At 32.2% G+C, this 23,777-nt stretch overlaps 1 protein-coding gene across 1 annotated transcript; it reads left to right on the forward strand.

The window, feature by feature from the left end:
- Positions 1-6,402: 6,402 nt before the first annotated feature.
- LOC145668549 (cytochrome P450 6j1-like) lies at positions 6,403-23,777 on the forward strand. The gene is made up of 6 exons (XM_081736537.1): positions 6,403-6,510; positions 12,750-13,733; positions 15,500-15,721; positions 18,263-18,514; positions 20,848-21,087; positions 23,274-23,777. Exons 2-5 carry the CDS (start codon positions 12,794-12,796, stop codon positions 21,012-21,014), a joined length of 1,581 nt encoding a protein of 526 aa, XP_081592663.1. The 5' UTR covers positions 6,403-6,510; positions 12,750-12,793; the 3' UTR covers positions 21,015-21,087; positions 23,274-23,777.

The raw sequence follows: 23,777 nt of genomic DNA on the forward strand, positions 1-23,777 counted from the left end.
CTGGAAAGAATGTGGCAAAGAAAAGAAAAGAATATCTCGCAGAAGTTGCAAAAGAGTTGCAAATGTTGCGCATTTCGATGGACACACACAAATGAATAAAAACAAACCTCCTGCTCAACAAGGACAAGGAACAACAGAGGCACGTGTAAAGATAAAAAGAATATTTCAACCCATCACAGAATATAAGGATTTTACTTTCGTTTCATAGTCATACCATTATTATTATTATTATTATTATTATTATTATTATTATTATTATTATTATTATTATTATTATTATTATTATTATTATTATTATTATTGAGTTCAGTTCGAAAATACGTAATTTTACATAGTTGTTCAGAAATCTAGTTGATCATTAATGTACTAAAATTAATGAAACTAATAATTATTATGTGTTGCTTTGTAGCTAAGAGGTTTATGTGCGTACACTCTGTACACGAAGTCAGGGGTTCGATTTCCGACTCTTATCAAGGATTAAAATCGAGGTAGGAATTCAAATGTTCTTCGTATGGTTTCGGTGCTGAAAACTGACGTTAAAAAAAAAAAAAATCAAACAATCAATTTAGTCACTTTTGGAATAACTAGTTCTTTTCATGGTAATCAAAAGCCACTTCAAATAAAGGGAAATAAACTTTCAATATCCATATCTCTGTGGCCTACAATTAAAAGCCAAAGAAATTCAGGACTTATCTATTTACATATACAAAGTAGAGTAAGCGACATACTCCGTAAAATTTGTCATCATGGCACAAAATTTACAGAATTTGCTCTTCACGAAGCTCTGAAAAAGATTAACATATTATTTCAATTTTTCTTTTCCTTATTGGTGGGATTACAGAGGGCATATTCCCCATGTAAGGTCATGGTTTGACTCTTGAGTCTAGCATAGAATGACTGGAATGAATGGAGCTAATTTTCAGCACCTGTAGTTCTTCGTCCTATTGTACAATTAAAAAAAAAAAAATAATATAACTTATCTATTTACATATAAAAGAGAGACATCGGGGCATAATTCATAAAATTTGTCCGATTGGAACAAAATGGCATTACATGGTAGACTATGTTCCCTCTTCTCCCGTCAAATAAGAAGAGAAACCGTATTTATTCAGAAGAAAAAGAAAAAAATATACAAGTTTCACAAACTATCTATATTGCATCTCCAATCTACGTAATTCATATCAAATATTATTAAATCTTAACACCACAAAAACGAAAAAGAACAAAAAATATCTGAACGTAGGAAAATAATATACTATAGCTATACAAGCATAGCAACCTCCCTTTCGAAGGTTGAAGGTTCTTCTGAACTCCAGAAAACACTTCATCCCGGCATGTTAAGACTCCATACTCTTAAAATAATTATATAGCTGTAAATAATTGTTGAAGATTAGAATTTAAAAATTATTTTAAGAATACATTTTAAAATTATTTTATTTTGCAGAGCGTCATGCAGACTAATTTCTAGATTTTTGTATTTGGACAAGTTTTTTGTAGTATACCTTCCTGTACCTTTGTATATATAAATAGATAACTGTTTTTTATTGTTATTACTTTATTGTAAGATGCACTAACGATTGAGATAATTTTGGCACCCATCGGTGGGATGGGGCCTACCGTTTAGACAGTCCTAAACAGACGTGCATAATTAAGCTCATTGACTTCGTCTGACTGATGCGTCAACTATGGCCAAATTATACATGTATTCTGTATGTATAAAAGAACCAGATTTAAATATTTACATTTTTAACAAAATAACTTAATAAAGCATCTCTTTTACACCATCTTTCCCTACAGAATAGATGCTCTAGTCGTTTCAGGAGGTTTCTGCATGTTGCTGCTTTCCTGACAAGAGATGAGTGTTACCGAGCAGATTGGATTTGATTTAAATATACCTTTCAGCAGTGAGTATATACGAGACGTGGACCTATAGCTTAATGAGGGATTCCACCGAAAGTCGAAACCAGGTCTCCGAAGTCAAAGGCTCGTACACTATTCATATAGCCACGAGGAACCTTATGAGAATTATTGACCATAAACAAGAAACACAATTTTTACTCTTACATCTCATTATGAATAAAAACACAGTCACTAAATGAATTTCAATAATTAATATTACCAAAGTTTATGAGAATGATTATATTGTATATTTTAGGTCTGCTATTTCTATTGGGAAAAGCGAATTGATGCGTAAGTTTATGAAAATTATTTTCAGATATAGCTATAATCATTTTGTTAAAAATTTTAAAAAAATTATATATAAATCTGCTTGTTTTGTAGATATTCTACAATAAACATACTGATACATGACTTTTTTCTTTTGTTTTAGTAAATTTATTCAACTCACTAGCGGACTGTGACATATTACTGTTAAGTAGGACATCTTTTACACAATTATTACATCTTTAAAAGATTGCCAAATAGAGTTAGATACTAATAGTAGATTACCTCCCTAACTCTAATTGTAAATTGTACATCCTCTTTGCTGACTTATTTCTCCCATTCTCACATTTACTATTATTCAATTTTACTAGTATTATTAGTGAATTTGCTTCGGTTTGATTGACCTTCATCTCAAGGTCCTCTTTTCTGTCTCATTCTTAGAAGAAAGTTCACGGCGTTGACAAATTTCAGATACAAAATACAATTCTTCAGTTCTCAGCTTTGCCAGCGCATTTAACTGTCTTTTAAGAAATAAAAAGTACGGAAAAATAAACCAGTATACAATTTCAAAAGCATGTTCTAATCCAGTGATGGCCAAATGGTGATCCACGAGTATTTTATATCCGGTTCATGAATAAAAATTTTAGAAAGTATTTGATTTGTTTCTTTTCTTAACTCCATATGTAACAGGGAGAGTGTAGTTGGCCATTATGATCAAGATTTGACTTAAAAGTGGAAATATTTTTTTAACCTGTTGGTTGCCAAGTCGTTCTGCACAGGAATACCCATTCGTGTCCAAGAGTTTAGGCGTAACCTCCAAATTTATCATTACACTCCAAAACTTACCATTCTTTCATCCAAATGTACCTGTATTCTTCCAAAATGTACTTATCTTCCCAAAAATTTACCATTCTGCCCTCCAAAACTGTACCTTTCTTGTCCTACCACCCTCCACTTTAATTCTAACTTTTCAAATAAAAAAAAAATAAGCCCCCCACCCCAAACAATTTCATGGGTGCTAAAACCCGCCTATGGGAATCTCTGATTCTGGACGGTAAGAAGGTATGGGTTACAGTATAAAACCCTTCCTCATCAACAGTACTCCCCGATATCTCTTCTTCCGTTGGTTCAGTGATGGCAAAAGTATGTGATTTCAGACGGTGACTACCTTGATTAACTAGATATTGTAAATTTATTTAAGCCATTGGAAATAACTCACCTAGGCATTTCATTCACACTAATCTACTATAGATTTCTATAGTAACTTTGGAATGTAACTCTTTAGTGGTGGGTGGGGTAGACTATCCGTAGACCCATGGACACCGATTGAAAAATTGACTAGGAATAGAAGAATATGTCCTTGTTCGGCGTAATTTTTGTTGATAACGGGAGAAAGCATTATGATTTGGGAAGATGAAGAATGATAAAATGAATTTCAGTTACACTGAAATTATATATAAACAAGAACGCGAAAGCACAATTTTATTCTTTTTTTTGGGGAAATGTTTGGGAAATGTAGTAAAGAGATTTTTGCAGTACAGTACTCTGAATCAAAGTTTAATACAATCTCGAAGACTTAGAACGTTTTATTGCAAATTGTACTTCAACAATTTAGAAAGTAGTACGATAGTTACCTATAAAAGTACTACGAGAGGTTACTCGGAGAGATACCAAACATTCTTTCTTAATTAAATGGTACAGTCACAGAATACAAAATGTTATTACTTATAAAGATTGTTTCGTTAAACTTTACACTTCTCAGCGACGCCAACAGAATTCTCCTAAGAGGAGCAGAAAACCAACATACAGATACAATTGATTGCGAATAGACACACCTTTATATGTGTAAGTGCTTCATGTATACTTCATATAAAATAACAATTATTTAACTACATTTCATAATTTTATTAACTACAGTAAATACACTGCACAACTATAATATTTAATACAAATATGTTACAGAAAAAATAATCTATATATTGATTATAGATTATATTGTGTGAATAGGCAAATATAATGGTTTGACATGTATTTCTAAAAATTCAATCCTTTTAGAAAAGAAAAGCCGGACGAGAACAATTGCCCACTCTGCAGGACGGTATGATAGCAGCCATCAAATGTGTACTACTTCATGTAATTACTTATTTTGCAACAACAATTTTATATTTCCTTTTCTTAAAAAAAAATAAGATTATAAAATTGGAAATTTTGAAAATAACAAAACTTTTTTCTCGTAAAATGTTGTTTATGTAGCCTATATAGTTAGCGACTTTGAAAACTAAAAGCAGAAAATAATTCACTTATCCTAAAGACAAGTACTTATTTATTATAATTTACTTGCTTAAGTACCTATATTACATTATATCTAATTATAAATTATTTACTAAGTTTATTAGTATTATGTATCATACTACTATTGTATTAAAACATTTGAAGTATATGTCAAACAAAGCTAACTAACATAAAATAAAGTTTTGATGGCAATTGTATAAGGAATATTATTATTATTAGCTATTATTATTATTATTATTATTATTATTATTATTATTATTATTATTAGTAGTAGTAGTAGTAGTAGTAGTAGTAGTAGTAGTAGTAGTAGTAGTAGTAGTAGTAGTAGTATTAGCTTTGGTGCAAACTTCATTTTTTATATTTAACAGTAACTAAACATAATCATTGTAGTAACTAAATCTTAAGATACATTGCAGAAAAGAGGACCGTGTTAACAATGACAAACGGTCGTCTAAGGTTGAGAAGCATGATAAATGTGTACGTTTATTTTCCATCACGAATTACTTTTACAAAGTTTAGCGACGAATGTTGTAGGAATACGGATATTTACGAGCACCTAAATATGATATCATATCAAGTGACAACTAGTTATTTGATGTAACGCGAAATGCTTTATATGGTTTTAAAAATCAGGTAGACGCCAAACAATAAAACTCCATTAATAAACACCATTTTAAGGAGGATCTAGCAAATTCCCTCCAAAAATCCAAATGTCATTGACGTTTGTCCTGAACACTAAACATGAATCGTTCTAGTGTAGAGAATATACTTTGCGGCATAAAGTTTTAAAATATATATGCTATCCAAGATTAAATTGTGCTTTAAATTAGAACAACCATGATTATGTTTCTTCAGCTATAAAATTGACAGCCACCAGAGGAAGTGACTAAACATTCTTAATCAATTGACTCGCCCAGTTCCAAAACGATTCTTGTCTGTTTACAGAAAATCCTAAAAAAAACTTAGGAAAAATGTAGAATCTGCATGTTTTGTAGAACTGGGAATACTTCAGTGTGTTCATGTATAAAACTGGGAAATCCTCAAATATTTCCAGTTCTACAAAACGCATCGATTCTAAGAGTTTTTCTTGCTTTTTTTTGGCTTTTCTGTAAATGCACAAGAGTCGTTTTGGAACTAGACTACTCAATTGCTAATGAATCTGAGAAAACAACAGAACTCTTCCTCTAGATAACCCATGCGATTTATAACAAGCTGTAACGTATTTGCCGAAGAAATTCGATTCATCTTTCATGAACTCTTACAAATTAATGTTAATTCCTTTAACAATCTTGATTGAGACACTACTTCTGTAATCTTCATCTCTAAAATTTATCTGGAGTCACATGGGCGGTAACAGACTTTATAAAATTTCTGGTTATCACAAGAAAAAAGTAAACCAGGTAAACTTAGCTGGTCTAGCACATAAGCTCAATAGTAAGTATAAAATTAGATTATTAATTCCTTTAGTCACACCTTACTAGTATTTTTAGATTTCCAAAATTTGATTCTTAGCCCTACTATTCGTATTCACTTTTAAAAATTATTAAATTATTAATTGTTGCGTTTTGTTTATTATAATTAGCAATATTAATTTCTGTGAATGTAGTAGATAACCGGCAGATTGTACTTTTAAAATTTAATGAATAGAAAACGAACTTTATAAATGGAGAGCTCACCCATTTGCCGGCTGAAAAATCGACTTGCGTCGAAAATTCTGGCGCCACCTATGAGCATGGATATAACAGAAACGAGATGTGATGTTTGTTTTTAAAAAGTTATTAATAAGTATGCGTCGCGTTTGTTGTTGTGAGTGTATGTTATCGTATAGCTACTCGTACTTCTACTTCAACTTATCAGAAATGTTAACTCACGATGATGTAGGATTAGGCCTATCTACAATATAATTGATATTAAAAGAAGAAAGAAAAGGAAACTTGGAAAATTTCCAATTCTTATAAAGATGATTCTTATTCCTATAGTGCAGTTGTCTTCATAAAGAAAAGTTTCCCACTACGTTATAATGATATTTTAAGTTTCTTGAATATCGAGTAGTAGGTGAGTGATCCTTATATTTTTGTTTTGTTTTATTTACTACCAGATTAAAGTAGCATTTTCATAAACATAATCATGTATTGTTTGTTTGTGTTTAGTTATTGCATAGTAAGAAGAAAACATCAACATGACTATGTTTTTAGTACGTGTTGCCCTTTAGTTTGATTTCTGGTGGAAATCACGCGGGAGATCCACGAAGGCCGGACCTCTTCCCAAACTTTTGGAACTCGACATATATTGATTAACTGAGAAATCATTGATGTAGCATAAAGATTGATCTTACACTTATTCTGTACTCTTCCTTTCTTTCTAAAAACAATCTAGTTCGATATATATATATATATATATATATATATATATATATATATATATATATATATATATATATATATATATATATATATATTAAAGCTGAGAATATGAGTAGTAGTACTTAACAATTACTTGTCCTCATGAGCACTCGAAAGGGGGACGGGCAGGGAAATGTATTGAATTTCTTAAGCTTTTCTTAATACGAATAAAAAATACCAAACGTAATATAGCAAGCAGGGAGATAAAACCCTTCTAGAAAATTTTCTTCAGGCGCCCATGCCTGTCGTCCTTTCGGACATATAATGACACCAGTTCAATACTACGTAGACGTAGTGTCCTGTACTATTGGACTCCTACTCCCAAGTTTTAGATCCTTCCCATACAAATCATTTTCAGTGTTAACCCAGCACCATAAAATGATTATAATGAAAAGGCATTTTAATGAGAAATAAAATGAAGATTTTTAGTTTTATGTCCTAACAGTAAGATTTTGTCCTGGAGGTTAAAGGTGGGTGTTAATGAACTAAAATAATTGGTAGAATGAAAATTAGGTGAAAACGGTAAAACTGGTGAAAAAAATGGGGTACGGCATTTTCCCAGTTGAGGCAATTTTGTTTCGACTTGTGTGTAACAAGAAAATAAATACACGCCATCTAAAATTGTGATTTATGTTCTGTTTTTAATACGAAACAAATTCATACAACTTATACTGAATTAGCGCACAATTTCGCGTTTTTCATCGAGGTTCCTCGTGACTAAGCGGTCAGTGTACGCGTCTTTGGCATGGAATGCACCCGATTCTTGGTGGGAGCTCATGAGGTTCGGATCCCACGTTAAGCTGCAGGTCCACGTCACATATAGCCTTGCAGTTGAAAGGAATGCTAAACTCAAAATCAAATCAAATTGTGTTTTTAGTCAGTTTAAGTGCTACGGTAACAATATTTCTATCTTTAACGAAGGAACTGTATTATTAGATCAAGGTAAAAAAAAAAAAAAAAAATGATCGGTTGCAAGAATTTGGAATTTGGTGTCCCATTTTCAGCATGAAGGGATGTAAGGAGTGGACGTAGAACTCAAACCACATGAACTCACACCAGGAATCAAACTCGAGTTTCCCTCAACAAACGTGATAATACAATTTACAAATAATTTGTGTGAAACTGTTAGGGGTATTAGTGTCACCGTCAGGAGAACACAATCAATAATAGATAAAAATCTGCTAGTCAGCAGTGTTGACAACGAACCCAACATACGTTTTAACGCCATAAAATTCGTTTTCATCAATTTTTCTAGAACACTATTCATAGGAATTTGAGCTCAAGTATGTCATTTTGTTTAGTTTAATGTCGACTATCGACTGATGTATTTATTAACTTTGGACATCATTTTAGTTAAACAGTAATTAAACTTCAAGAGCCAATAACAGTTTAGGACTATACTTCATCAATCGAACGATGTCTGTCACAGGCCCATATCCACGTGGGTCCGGGCCCCCCTAAATTTTTACTGGCCCCCTAAAATTTTCACGGTAAACTTGCAAATGAACTATGATATGTTTGAATTGGGGTCCCTTAACTTCTACCGTCCCCCTCTACATTTTTGGGCTGGCTGCGGGCCTGATCTGTCATCTTGCTAATGTCAGTGTAATGAAAGACATGCTGATAGTATCCTTCAGAATCAGTTTTATCTTAACACATGGCGTAGTAGGCGGACATCATCAAATTTTAAGGTTGACAAACAAATTCAATTTTCTCGAAAACTTCACATAAGGTTTTATACTCAACCATATGATTTTGATTAAATTATTGAGATCTATTGATTGATCTATGTCTCATTTTTAGACATTTTTTATTGTTAATAGCTAATAATATTGTAGAATTAACACCAATAACTAGGGCCGCCCGCAAGGGGAGTCAACCTCAACAAATTTGGTGGTCCCGGGCTCATGGAAATATAATTATATTTCTTTAAGTTTTGTTTTATTCAATTGTAATTTTCTTTCAAATTTAAATTTCCGGACAAAGGCAAAATACTCGTATGTTTTCTGGAGATTAAGTTAAATAAAATAAAATTTTTAAAATGTAGAAATTTGGGACTTTCTAAACAAGTCCTTCCACTCTTCGGTGACAAGGATGAAGTTTACTAAATTGATAATATAGAAACTGGCCGACTTTTGGTTTTTTACTTGGTTATTTTCATAAACAAACAGTGGAATTTGCAACAGTGTGGGGCTCATGCAATTCATCTGGGAGACTATGAAACATGTGGGTGGTCCTGCTTACAACATTAACCTCTCCAAATCAAGAATAGAGTGGATACCAGAATGATATTCTTCAAATGAACAACTTTTGGAATTATAACAATTAAATAAAAAAGTTGATGTTGTGATTGTTTTGCTAGCTGTGCAAATGCGATTTACTGTTTTTGTAATCAAGAAATACAATAAATTTAGATTATTATTATACAATTGTTAAGTCATACTTTAAAATATATGAACAATCAAAGATTGCCTTAATGTTAAGTTTAATTAAAATTTAAAACATGTTTCCTTGAATTAATTTCACACGTAAGTGTAACAAAATGTTGATTTTTCGTTTAATTTTAAACTCTCTTCTCTACAAACGGTGCTATCGCTTTGTTTCTATTGTCTCTCTTATTAATCTTTTATATCCATGAATAGTTCCGCTAATAACTACAGTATTTTAAAACAAAATTTTGTTTTGTTTTCAAGAACATGTTATTTTAAAACTCATAAATACATAGATACATTTTAAGAAATTGTATACTAATATATCAATAGAAAACGTTAACCTCAATCTTGCCCCCCTACCCCTGGGCAAAATCTGAAATTATGATACAATTCATTACATCTGCACACTATTAAATTGACCAGATGTAATGAACATAAAGACCTATCCGATAAATCACAGGCTGAAGCAACACCCGATCAATCAAGTCAGAAAAATCAGAATGATAAGATCTACAACCTTTCATCACGTGAGATGCAAGGGCTCGTACGAACGAACAAACAAACAAGAGAAGTCCTAGCAAAGACAATGTATGGGAAATTTTAGGCTTTTTTCAATGTTTTAATTTTAGTGGTGAGGTAACCGTATTATTCTACATTTATTTTGCCATTATTACACACACACATAGAAAAAATACTTAATTACTGCGTTCTGAAGTGAAAATAATCCTAGAAAAAAAAATGCAAAAGCCATATAAAATCGGCTATTGAATAAAAGTAAAGGGCAAATCGGTGGACGCAATGGGTTTCCTAGTTCCAATGAATTGTTTATGGAGCTATTAGATTAACAGTCAATCAGAAAAGAATATTTCAAAGTTTAATAATGCTAACATGTAATAGAGGTCTTGCAACGAAATTATCATTTAAAATTTATAGGTCTAAATAAATTAAAACTTTATTTTAACTATATTTATCGAAACCGTCAAAATTTGAAGAGGACAAAGATTCTAAAACCGTATAATAACTTCCTTACTTCAAATACTTTTACATTGTATAACGGAAAAGAAAGAAGGAATTCTATAAATAATAAAGTTCTACTACCGAGTTAAAGTTGATTCCATATTTTTCACTTGCTGGCAACAAATAATGCCAGTACTAAAATAAATCAAGAAAGCCTGAATTGAACATAGGACTCACAAGTACTGAATGTTTAAAACACATCTTTTTAAATTGTAGAAACCACTACAGGGAAACAAACGACATACCTGAATAAGAAAATCATAAAATAAAACCTGCCTCCCTCCAAGAAAACCCAAAATTTTCTATTTTGTTTTCTAAAATACTGGCTTTATTTCAACTTTAATCACCACCCATAATTTTTGTAAATTTTTACATTGAATTTTCCCTGATGCTAAATTATTAACACATTACTGTCCTTAGTGATAGGTCTATAGAGGACTGGGACCTAGGTCTGCACCTTGAAAATATGAAACTTCAATTGAAGTTATAAAAAAATCAGGATAAGGGCAATATCAACTGTACTTTCTGGCAAGCTTAGACATACTGTATAATAATACAGTCATAGATTTTCTTTCGCTTATTTAGCCTTAGTATTACTAACTCGAAAAATTAGGTAATTTAAAAGCAGTTTTGCACATATTACTCTTCTATTTCCTTTGCTGACATATTCATTTCTTGCCTACCTGACATTAAAGCCACTAAAAGGTGATGGCGGCAACATGTTCTGCCTTAACACTTAAGCGCGCATATTTTCCTTTAATGTGAAACATTTTAAGAAGTTTATTAGGTCTCTAGTTACACTAAAAACAATTGCCTTTAAATATGGACAAAGTTGCGCGTTGGTTTTACAAAATATTAAGGATAATCTACAATATTGTAAATCTTAATGTTGGGTTTTCATGAAAGTATTTTCATCAATACGAAAATTAGTTATATGTTTCATGTTTCACCCCTAAAGTAAAATAAAGTATTACTATGAGTATTAAACTTCAAGGGTAGGAATATATATTTAACGGACCACAAATACCTTATGGTTCGCAATGAAAAGCTTTGAGACAGTTTTTGTCTTTGTTGAGGCAGAGATTTACTTGACATTTTTCACATGGTACAAAGGTATAACCTGAATATTTACAAGTAGTTCTTTTTTGCTTCCATATTGACCAGTGATCGATGGAGTTCCTTCTGACACCTGGATCGCTTTGATACCAATACAAATTGGATTCATCTCAAACTTTCGTCAACAATTTATCTGTAAAAAATATTTGAAAAACTGCTAAGGAGTTCATAGTTCCAAGATATCTTGAGATAATTTAGTGCTTCCCTGAAACATAAAACTAGTACCTTCAAAGTCATGATTTGCTTTCTTCTATAAAACATCCCTCTTCTTGTTAGAAATTTTGTTTGTCACCTTTGTCTCTGAGGGGTTTCCTGATTTTGTATCTTCTGAATTAGTAGGTACATTCTTGCTTGAACTGAAAACATCCTGTATAAAGTCAGAAGGCTGGCAGCTTGTTCCTGGTGTACTAAGTAATGTGTTATTTATAAGGAAACAATTTCTCCACTTTTCTCCACTTATTTACAAGGAATCAGAAAGTGGCTCAAGGGAAATATTTTCGTAGTCCACTGTCATCAGTATCATCAAACTCCAGGCCATTCTCACTGTCAGATGGACACAATAATGCACCTATATAATCCGCTGAACAGTACACTATCCGTAACTAACTACTTACCAACACATAAGATATGTGCGGTTCAGCGTTCCAAAACAAACCACTGCTGAACACTGAATTCAAAATCACACAAAAGTGCAAAATAAGCAAACTACACAAAACGCGGGCCAGTCTTGCACATCTGCAAACTCGTGATAGACACAGAGCTAACGAACGCTCATTTTGCAGATCTGCAAATTCAAGGAAAAAACAAGTATGTCGTAAATAATGAACAATTATGTGTTACAATTTGTTTGTTTGCGAGCACGAAAGTATAAGGAAGCACTATAAAAATAGTCAAACTGTTACTTCCAAGACTTCAACGGAAAGTAAAAAAAAATGTCCGAAATGAACTCGTGAGGACATAAATCAAGCTGTTGACGAAGTTCAGCAGCACGTGGTGACACACTTGAATCGGTATGTGTTAGATTCAAGTTTCGACGTAACAGGAAAAAGACAAGCAGCAGTCCACGATGAAGGAATCGATGTCGATATATCGTTTAATTTTGCTTTGCAGATACTCAAAACTGCGCGTCTAAGGGTTAAAGAGAATATCAATCACTCTTAGTCGATGAGTGGTAATCAAGGTGAGGTGGTAGGTGAAGGGTTATGTTTACATTAATCCACTTATTCGAGACGTGAGTTATATAAACAATTAACACAAATAGAATTGTAAGTTCTTATGTTACTCTGTGGTAGTTGAAAATTCTGATATTATTATTCTTCTGTTGCAGATTTAAATTTCTATGTTCTGCTAAAGGAATACAAGGAGACAAAAATGGAACTAGGGTTTCTCACAAATTTCCCAAATATACTTTTAATTTTAGGATTATTATCAGTAACATTATATTTGTATATAACACGCAACTATGATTATTGGAAGAAACGAGGATTTCCACACGTACATCCTAGATCACTTTTTTCAGACATTAAAGACTTTGTTATACTGGGCAAATCCAATATACTAGAACAACAAAAGCTCTATGAGGAATCTCGCGGACAAAGATATGTCGGGATATGGATGTTTGGAAAACCATTATTGCTCATTGTAGATCCTGAGTTGATGAAGCATATTTTTGTGAAAGACTTTGATCATTTTATTGATCGAGGCATTGAGATTGACGAAAAGGCTGATCCATTGAATGGTAAACATTTAGTCTTTCTCAATGGAGATCGATGGAAATTTTTACGCAATAAATTGAGCCCCACTTTCACATCAGGCAAGATGAAAAACATGTTTTCTATTATGCAAGGCTGTGGTGAGGAACTGGTGAAATATCTTGAAGGTCTAGCTACAGACAAAACCGTATTTGAGGTAAAAGACGTTATGGCTAGGTTTACAACTGATGTAATTGCATCTTGTGCTTTTGGAATACAGTGTAACAGTCTCCAAAATCCTGAAACAGAATTTCGAAAAGTTGGGAAAAAGTTGTTCCATCCAACAATAGTTCACCAAATTAAAACAGCAATTGGATTCATGATTCCGTTAACTCATCGATGGTTTAAGTTCGGAGCTCTTCCAGATTTTGCCACAGATTTTTTTCGTTCTGTTGTCAAAAATACAATGAATTACAGAGAAAGTAACAGAATTGTGAGGAACGATTTTCTGCAACTTTTAATTCAACTGAAGAATACTGGTAAAGTTGATGACGACGATGAACCCGTACGAAATATAAGTACCGGAAACGTAGCATCGTCTGGGAAACAACTTAATTTTGGTAAGCTTCTTTTTATCTTTTCAGCATAGATATTAACCCTTTAAACAATCAGTGGGTAGACAAATTGCATATTAAGCTAAACTAGCTGAACCTGCGCTCTCTACACACCGCATCATTCACATATGAGCATGAATCCTCAAGCATGTCATTCCTCACAACATCTGTACATATTACTTTACAGACACGAATAAAAGAAGTCTTGATAAAAATCGGCAAGGGGCACCATAAGGGGAAATTTTTTTCGGTTAGTCTTTCAATATCTCGCACCGCTTGCAAGATGGGAGCCTACTTCCGGTTGGGGTTTCTAATTCATGTATGATCAGTGTTTTCTTTCTTCTTGCATGCAGTATGTAATAAGCAAATACATTACACACACAATTAATTATAAGTCAGTGATACATGGTATTCATTGGGCAAAACACTGCAAACAATAATGATTCACCTTAGACTGAAGAAATGGTTATCCTTCGTTTTTCATTATAATTTGACCATTAAACAAACGCCGGAAAGATATACTAACCCCGTATACGAATGTGTGGTGTTAGAATGTATAACTCGAAGGATATGATGGTTTTTAAAAGAAAATCAACGCTTTCCCTAAAAACTGTAATAAATAAATAACGGCCATTTTTTTAAATATTCAATTAGAACTGAACAATCTACACAAATATTGGAATCGATCAACGAAAACGGCATGTTTCTAGCATTTGTGATTTCCGGGATCTCATGTCGAAGGGATTGGGCAAAAACATTTAAACGTCCACAAACGTATAAACTTTTATTGACTACAAACATTGTAATATATAGATAATATCTATATTAATATACTATATAGATAGGATCTATTTTAATATAAAGACAGAGGTCACCCCACTAAAACGGGAATGTTCAAAAATGCTGAGACAAGGATCTACTTATAATAAATGATGAATTTATATACCAAATTTAATCTTCCTAAGTTGAAAGGATACTGAGATAGTCGATTGTTAGCATAAATTTTGTTACCCGCTTCCCTCTTATGATACACATTTTAACCAAAGTAACATGATAAAAGCCTACGTTAGGTCATGATCAACTCATGTACCAAAATCATCAATATCGGTGCTGTGATTTAGGCGGAGTTTGTGGACAAACATCGTTACATTCATTCTATGTAGATAAATATTTCTGTAATTCATCCGCATACAACACATATATGAAGAACTACTCTTTTAGAATTTTAAATTGATTGATTGATTGATTATTGTTTACTGAGAACATCAGCAGCTAGGCTATAAGTCCTCATTGCAATAAAACTCTTTCTAAATATTAACAATATTTAGTGTTACGTTTATTTTCTCACACAAACAATAATTTGATTAGATGTAAAAAGTCTATGGTAGTTAGTGCGCGTAATCTACAGTAATCATTTCTATCATTTATATAACTAAATTTTAAACATTGTCTACGTACTGACTTAATATATTATAGATTTTGTTTTGTTTTAAACTAGTTGTTATAAGAATGTAGATTCTATTATGTATCTATATGAAGTGAATCTATCTATGTTGTGTATGAAGTATCTATATTATGTATGAACTGCAAGCTTCTCCGAATATTCTCGTTTCCTATATACACAAAAGTAAACAATATACAAACGTTTTATATGTATTCTTATATGACATTTAGTAAATGAATTGCTACAGGAATTATAAGATATGATATGATATATAATTCTCAATTTCACGTGTGCTAAATAAGATGAACTATTTTGTGTATAATTTCAGAGCTCACTCAAGATGATCTGACAGCTCAAGCTTTTGTATTTTTCATGGCTGGATTTGAAACCTCTTCATCTGTCATAAGTTTTGCCTTGTATGAACTGGCATTGAATCCGGATATCCAGCAACGTCTTCGAGATGAAACAGATGCAGTATTGAAGAAACATAATGGCAAATGTACCTACGATGCTGTGCAAGAAATGCAATATCTCGATATGGTTGTACAGGGTAAATATTTTATGTTATTGGAATTCTCAATTCTGTTTATTTCTGTAGGAATAAAAGTGTATTGACTTTTTATAGTACTGTAGCTTCTATTATATGCGCTGTTGCCTACTGCATAATCGTGTAATCAGTGAAAACGTCGCAGTCGATGCGGTGGAAGAAAAAAGTTTTACAGTTAGCATGGCGCCGCTTGTGTCAGTAGTAAATGTAGTAAATGATTCAGTGTTACATTGCAGGATGTCGCTACCGTCAAAGATAAACGTAAATAGTCTACATTCAACTTTATAGTTTGGGGGCCGCGGTGGCTCAGTGGTAGAGCGTTCACCTCTGGTGCATGGGGTCCCGAGCTCGATCCCAGCTCCCTCCATGTAAACTTTGTGATGAACAAACACCGTGTGCGCGGGTTTCCTCGGGGTTCTCCCGTTTCCTTCCACTTTCTTTATTCCACCATTCTTCATTTCTCATCACCACCGTCTCCTTTAGCCTAGGCGGCATAACCATGGGACGTAAAACTCAAAGATTTCATTTTGAACTTTACAGTTCCCGTTTCATCCCAGTACAGATGCTGATTATCAGAGTTGAGATTTAAATCCTTAGTATTCCTTATCCTAATAACATTGGATAGTTATATGTAGGACAGTGAACACACTTAATCTAGAAGCCTATTATAATTAAGTTAGACTAAAGTGCACATTAGAACGGGAGGTTTGTGACTTCATTTCTTTAAGAATTAGGTTATTTAAAGAATCGGCAGTTACTGATAGGAACAGCCAAAAGTGGTGGTAACTCAAGATATGGCCCCAAGATCTTCCCTTTGGTAATGATATAGCCGAGTATGACTTTAACAGTTATATTTATTGGGTTATGAATCAGACTGTCATCAATCGGGTTATGAATTATATGTGTTGCTGCCCTGCTCTACTACATAATCATGTAACTACTGAAAATATTACAAGCTAATATTTGAACACTAATTTCAATCATTAACATTTAAATCTAATAATTTCGTTATTCCTTGAACTTAAATTATTACGTTACTCATTTATTGTTACTACGCGAATTGAAGAGTTACCATGGAAACTTGGAAAACACACACTTTACGTTTCTCTTTCTTAGTCACTTCTGAAAGAATTTTCCAGTTTTCAACGTTGTACAGATCATTATGCTCTTCTTACGGTAAAGTAACTTAATTAAAACTGGTACAGTTGTTCCGAAGTTACTGAAAAAAGAGTACGTATCCAATGTTAACTAGTGACTGTATAATAGACTTTCTTTCTGTCATAAATATAGAGAACATATGTTTAATATGTAGCAAGTAAAAATAGTAATGGTAGTAACAGACAAGTATAATAACAGCAAGCGTGTCACTAACACACTGGTCAAAACAGAAACAAAATCTCAAAAGGTTTTAAATTGCCTGTATATTTTACGTACGCTGAAGATCTACACAACTACGGCATTACTTATAGTTTTCGTATGTTTAAAAAGTGTAGTTTAGCTACACGTCCGTTAGAAATTAATTGTTCTCATTATAAATTAACTGTTCTATACCATAGCCTGGATGTATGTGTGTTCAGAAATATTATTTTTTTAATATCATTATTCTCAAATTACAGTTTAAAGTCAAGTTTTTAAAACAATAGTATTTCAGACATAAACCAACTTTATATAAGATTTCTGTGTGTGTGCGAAGTCTGATTACCGGTACAGTCTTTATATGGTATACAAACGCAAGTAGTGATATGGATAGTACTTTGACACCTCAAACACCGAGTCCCGAAATCAAATCTTTTTCTCCTTGTCAGCAGTGCTCACTGGCCTATTGAATAACACGTGAAGTGTGCTTAACAAATATACACATGACGCTTAAGATATTAATAATATATATGTGAGGACTAATACAAAGAAGGAAAGCGATGAGGAGAGTTTGAAACAAACATATTAAGTTTATTTTTCTGTAATATTTTTTGAAACAGCAAATAGTTTCTAAAATTTTAGTCTTAACACACTATATAGAACATATTTTTATAAACTGTCCATTAAATTAAATATAGGAAAACTATATTTCTTCTCGTATATTAAAAAGTATAATTCTTTTAATCTTTTTTGTCATTTCTGCTTTCACAATATTGATATTCTGAACATTTTGATCAGTTTATATCTATTATCTACCAAGATGTCTAAAATTGACGGTAGTTATGATTTCTTTCTTGCAATATAAAAATTATTTAATTTTTTTCCTAGCCATAAGAATTATCTCAATTCATATACTTTATGCCAAATAACAAATAACACATAGATTTCCTATTTTATTGTTTTTAAAAAAAATCATCAAAATTCAATAACACACATTTATCAATTGAGACACATTAAACATTTTAAAACTAGCTAGGAGTCGTAATTACTCTTGTTTGAATGACTCTGAATATTTTTATGAGAATGAAGTGATATCTTTCTCATTGTGAAGTTTCAACTTTGATGTGTGTATATTTTCTTTACTATTGGTATTAAAATCTCTCAATAAATATTTTCACTTTATTTCAGAATCTTTAAGAAAATATCCACCCGCTACAGCAGTAACAAGAATATGTCGAAAAGAATATAGGATTCCTGAGTCTAATCATGTCATAGAGAAAGGGATGATGATTCTTTTACCTATATTTCCAATACACAGAGACTCCCGATATTATCCAAACCCAGAAAAATTTGATCCTGAGCGATTCACAGAAGAGACTAAAGCTAACAGACCGAGTTTTGCATTTCTTCCTTTCGGAGCTGGTCCCAGAATATGTATTGGTGAGTAAAATGTATATACAATAATCATGTTTTATTCGGTACGAAGGTTTTATTTTTCTTTTCAGTAAGGGATAAAATGAAGGGAGCATTATTTGTATAGAAAAAAAAATCTAAGGTTTTATACAAGGTTCTTTAGAAATTAGAAGTATATATAGCTTTGGACTGGTTAGTAAGTTCCATTTTGTAAATATAAGATCACTCATGGCTAAGCGGTTGGCATATGCACCTTTGGCGTGGGAGATCCGGGTTCGTTTCCGGAAGGGTGCTCATGTGGTTCGGATTTAATGTTAATCTGTAAGTCCAAGTCTTATATAGCATCGCTGCTGGAAGGACGGCTAAATTCAAAATCCAATCCAATCCATTTTGGAAATGGTTTTAAAGACAATGGTTGTCCTTTTTCCTTCTGACTCGTTTTCTTTTCCTTCCTCTCTCTTTCTCTTTTAAGCAAAGAAGACTTCGTGTGTTGATTGAATTTGACTTGGTTGTTTGAAGTTATTCTTTTCTAACAAACAAGTTCTACGAAAAGTATACACTTTTACACAAATATTGTTACAAGAATATATGCATCGCTGTTAGGCGAACATATATTTATATAAGAGGATCTTCTGACCTAACTTTCTAGAGTACATAAAGATAATTATCTTGATAAATCCGTTTTGTCCACTCCGAATCTGAAGGACTTCTTGGACACGTATAGCTTCCAAATGCTGTTTGCGTAGGAACTTATGTAAGGAGTATATGTGGGAGTAGGAACATAAAAAATGTCAGCATATGTCAATGGCAGCAATTATGCAAGTACTACAGAAATTCTGTCTGGTTTTGACTGGTCATAGGATGTTTCCAGAGTCCCAAGCATAGAATATACAGCACCATTTATTTGGAATATTCATAATTGTAATCTTATATCAGGTTTTCAGAATCATTTTTGACTGTTTCTCTTGTTAGATGCTGATAATATTGTAGAAGATTTTCAATTTATTGATTATTAACAAACGCTAAGAGTAACCCTATACTTTCCATATTGGGTATATATGTAGTTAATGGAATATATGAGGGTAACTAGTTAGAATATAAAATATTACTTATGATTAGTGTCTACTACAACATATTAAAATAAAGGAAGAAAGTTTCGAAGGGAAAATTGGCAAAGGAAGAATAGGATAATTTACGGAGAACCTCAAGGAAAATTCTCCAAACGAAACAATGTTTTCATTTGGCGTATTTATTGCACATGTGAATCGAGTCCATTTCTTAGTCATTTATGACATATTTCATCTTCAAGATTTTCTAGTAAGTAATGGATCTTCAAAGTAGAAGGCTATTCGATGAGGAAAATACATCTTTGCTTAAAGTCCATACTGTAGTTTGAAACAATTATTTCTTTTTCAGGCATACTGACATAGAGACTCAAATACTTTGGATTTCATAGATCTATAATGAAATTCTGCTTCTTTTTTTTTTTTTTTCAAATCTAGAGTATAATCTGGAATTTTAAAAGCATTGTAAATCACTTCACTGCACAACACACAAAACACTTAAAATAGAGTCACAAACTTTCATTATTCCGAGCAGAAAAGCGTTCATAACGACTGAGTGACCAGTACTAAGTTAAACTCTTTGCGATGTATCCATATTTCCATTTTCGGATCATGATTGTGTATAGGCAAAATTGGATGACGCACTATTAAATAAGGACGTTGATGCCTTGTCTACAGAATGTAAAATAGTAGTCTCTAGGTCTATCGCTGAAGGTAAAATATTTGAGTTTAAGAAGTCATTCTGCAATAGGAATTGGTTTGAATTGCTGACGAATTACAATGACTCTAATGCACTTCTTGAGAGGTTCTTGAATTTATTTCTCTATAATTTTAAGAAAAAAAATCCCACAATGAACTTTATAGTTTCCCTGCTGGTATGAGCTAAAAAGGGTGGTTATCACGTGATAACTTGGTTATTGTCTAACAAGTGATATGGTGTAATTGATTATCTATTAGAATTTTTAATTTCGAATTTTGACCAACTTAAAGAGCGAAATACCTCCCCATGAGACGTTGCTCAGGCAACCATTTGCCGTTCTGATATGCGTGTAACTGTTGAAGGCAACCACTTGAGGCATCTTCAGTAATTGTATATGTGCAAGAAACTTGTTTGTCCTTTATTGTAATATATATTAAGGTTGTGATGTAGTATATACCTAATCCTTGTACTAACTTACGAAATGGGGCTTCATTTCTTTAAAGTAACATGCTTTGACAGATTCCATATATTAATAAAAGCTATTTGTAACTGTATATTGTGTATATCAATTTAAATTCTTTCTTTTGTCATTTCAGGTATGAGATTTGGACTGATGCAATCCAAAATAGGCCTTGCGTCATTAGTTTCGAAATATCAGTTCAGTGTGTCAAAACGAACGAAAATTCCTTTAGATATTGACAATAAATCAAGAGTTTTAGCAGCTAAAGGTGGAATTTGGCTGCAAGTCTCCAAACGAATGTAGAAGAGTAAATTATATATTTAAATATTTAATAATATAAATACAATCTGCAATAATGTGTACCATATTTTTGAAGGTAATTTATACGCTTTACTTTGTAATAAGTCAAATTTAATTGAATTCTCAAAGAACTTTCATGGTAAACCCAATTTATTATTATTGCTTTAGTCTAGGAACATTTCTATGTTCATTGATTGTGGCTAACTTAAGTTTGATATAGAATGTTGCTAGCATCGTGTTACTTGCATTTTCTTTGGAGTTCTCTCTCTTTTCATTTTATCTAATATATCTATCTATCTATCTATCTATATATATATATATATATATATATATATATATATATATATATATATATATATATATATATATATATATATATATTACATAAATTAAATATAGTTTGAGGAAACATACATCAGTTTAGAATACACAAAAACTCTATATTTGATGATAATAACGTATGTTACTGCACTATTAAAAGTTGTACCAGTGTTGCCAGATCAATCAGTTGGAAAAGCAGGAAATTCGAAGATAAAAAACAGGAGAAAGCAGTAGACACTTACAGTGGTGGCGTTTAAATGTAAATCCGTTTGAATGGGGTGGCAATAAAATTTGCCACTATTAAGGGGGCAGTAGTATCAAAACAAGCAGTCCAGAATTCATTTCCGATTAACTACGTTGAGGAAATAAAAGGGAAAGTTCCGATTTATATTAATATTATTTGATACACACGTGTGTGAAGTAAAACGTAGTGAAGAGCAAAGTGGAGTTTGAAAATGCCTTTTCATGCACGTAACGATAACGTAGTTATATGGTACAGTCACACGTGATCGTGGCGTAAGACGATTTCTTGCTGACGATCGTGGAGAAATGATCTAAGCCAGTCTTCCAACCCAAGTCCCAATCTAAACAACACTTACTTGTAAATCTTACAGAAAGTCAGAATATAGACGAATCTTATAGAAGATGACGTACAGTTGTATTCTTTGGATTCATATTATATACAGTAAAGCTCTATAACTATATGTTTTACAGAGCTTTGTGTACTATAACAGAGAAATTTAATCTTTTTATGTGAGGAAACATTGAAAATTCAATATTAATAATAATATATTTCTTCAACTCCTCGAAGTAAGGAAAAAGCAGGAGATTGTTCATTTTTCATTTTCTTTCGCAGTAGATCAGTAGAACGTAGAAAAAGCAAATCTCCTGTAAAATCAGTATATGTGGCAACACTGAATTGTACATCTATGGCGACAGTCACAATTATATTGTATAAATTTCCTTGACAACGGCGAACATCACCATAGCATCACCATGGAACAAAATATCTATATCGATCTACTAAATATTTTCTTTTTCTTCTATTTTATAACAAATGCTTGCCCACGGCTGCTCTGATTACAAACGAAATAAATAAATATACAACGTTATTGTTGTGTAATGACTTGTGTATCTTTAAACGTTGATAAATGATCCAATCATCATTTAACGCTAAACAGGGTTTACTATCTAAGACTTAAATGAACTAGTGTTGCTACGAGACTTGAGATATTTCTTGTCTCGTCTCGAGTTTAAAAAGGCACTTCTTGTCTCAATTCTGGTCTTGTTTTTGGAACGAAAAAAATTTCTTGTCATGTGGGCAACACTAATTTCAGCAACTGCAATATTTCAGTATCATTTACTTTCATTTATAGTTATAATAAAATGAGGATGAGATGGCTCAATGGTACAGCTTTCACTTCTTCTGAGAGAGACCTCTGATTCTATTCCAGTTCATGTATATTTCTGTGTTGTGGACAACATCATATTCTTGATCTTAGCTCAGGCTTCTCCATTATTATTATTCCACTAATTCCTCCGTATTCACTTTCATTAATTATCAATTCATTTTCAGGTTCATATATATATTGTAGAATTGCACAATATTAAAGTTAAGATTTCAGTTTTCTTAGTTTCTTTCTTTCCCTTTTTCCTTTTTACTTCAAACTATTTTTGTACATAATACAGTATGATAATGTTATGTTTGGGTAGTAGAGTATATTGCATTAGAGGATAATGAGTATGCTATGTGAGAACTGACCAAAGCAAAATGGGGATAAATATTTCTTTTACATAATACGAGGTATCGTTACGAGTGCATTAAAAGTTTGACACTTTTCTAAAAATAAAAAGTATGGTAGAATTATTTATTCTGTGGTTGCAGAGTTACATTAGTCTTGGTTCATGAGTTGATTAATTTACTTTTACGTCTTTTGTTAGCAAAATATATATAGGACGAGATGCATACTTCAAAGTGATATGGGAATCACTAAAGTGCGTTCGATTCTGATCTGCCTGAAAGCTCATCATTCGCTTTGTATGTGAGGAAAAAAAAACATTAGTCAGGATGGTCGGATTTTTTTTAACACGAAAGTTTCAACAGCACAAACGCCTATCATGAACCTAGAACCATACTTCCTCTTTGTTTTCAACTAAAATACTAGCTGAAATATTCCAACTGGGACACTCGGGACATAAGGCTATTTGAAGAGAAGATTCCTATTCCATTGGACAGACTGACAGAAGTGAAAACTCTGTAATGTACTGTGTATATAAATCTAATCTTTCAGTGATTATTTTATATATTTTCACTATTTTTTTTACGCAAGCTGTAAACATTGATCTATGTATATGTAATTAATTATATTTACGAGTAACAGTATTGTAATATTAATTTCTTTTGTAAATATTAATCTGAAATTTGTAATAAACTGTTTCTTCTTA

Source organism: Thermobia domestica, chromosome 13 (genome assembly GCF_964235325.1).
Source record: "Thermobia domestica chromosome 13, izTheDome1.hap1.1, whole genome shotgun sequence".
Classification (NCBI taxonomy): Eukaryota; Metazoa; Arthropoda; class Insecta; order Zygentoma; family Lepismatidae; genus Thermobia; species Thermobia domestica.

What these genes read in the sequence shown, in the direction of transcription:
- LOC145668549 (XM_081736537.1), top strand. Translation starts at nt 12,794, where the DNA reads ATGGAACTAGGGTTTCTCACAAATTTCCCAAATATACTTTTAATTTTA. An exon ending in TGGGAAACAACTTAATTTTG is followed by an intron (nt 13,734 to 15,499) that starts GTAAGCTTCTTT and finishes GTATAATTTCAG; the next exon opens with AGCTCACTCAAGATGATCTG. An exon ending in TCTCGATATGGTTGTACAGG is followed by an intron (nt 15,722 to 18,262) that starts GTAAATATTTTA and finishes ACTTTATTTCAG; the next exon opens with AATCTTTAAGAAAATATCCA.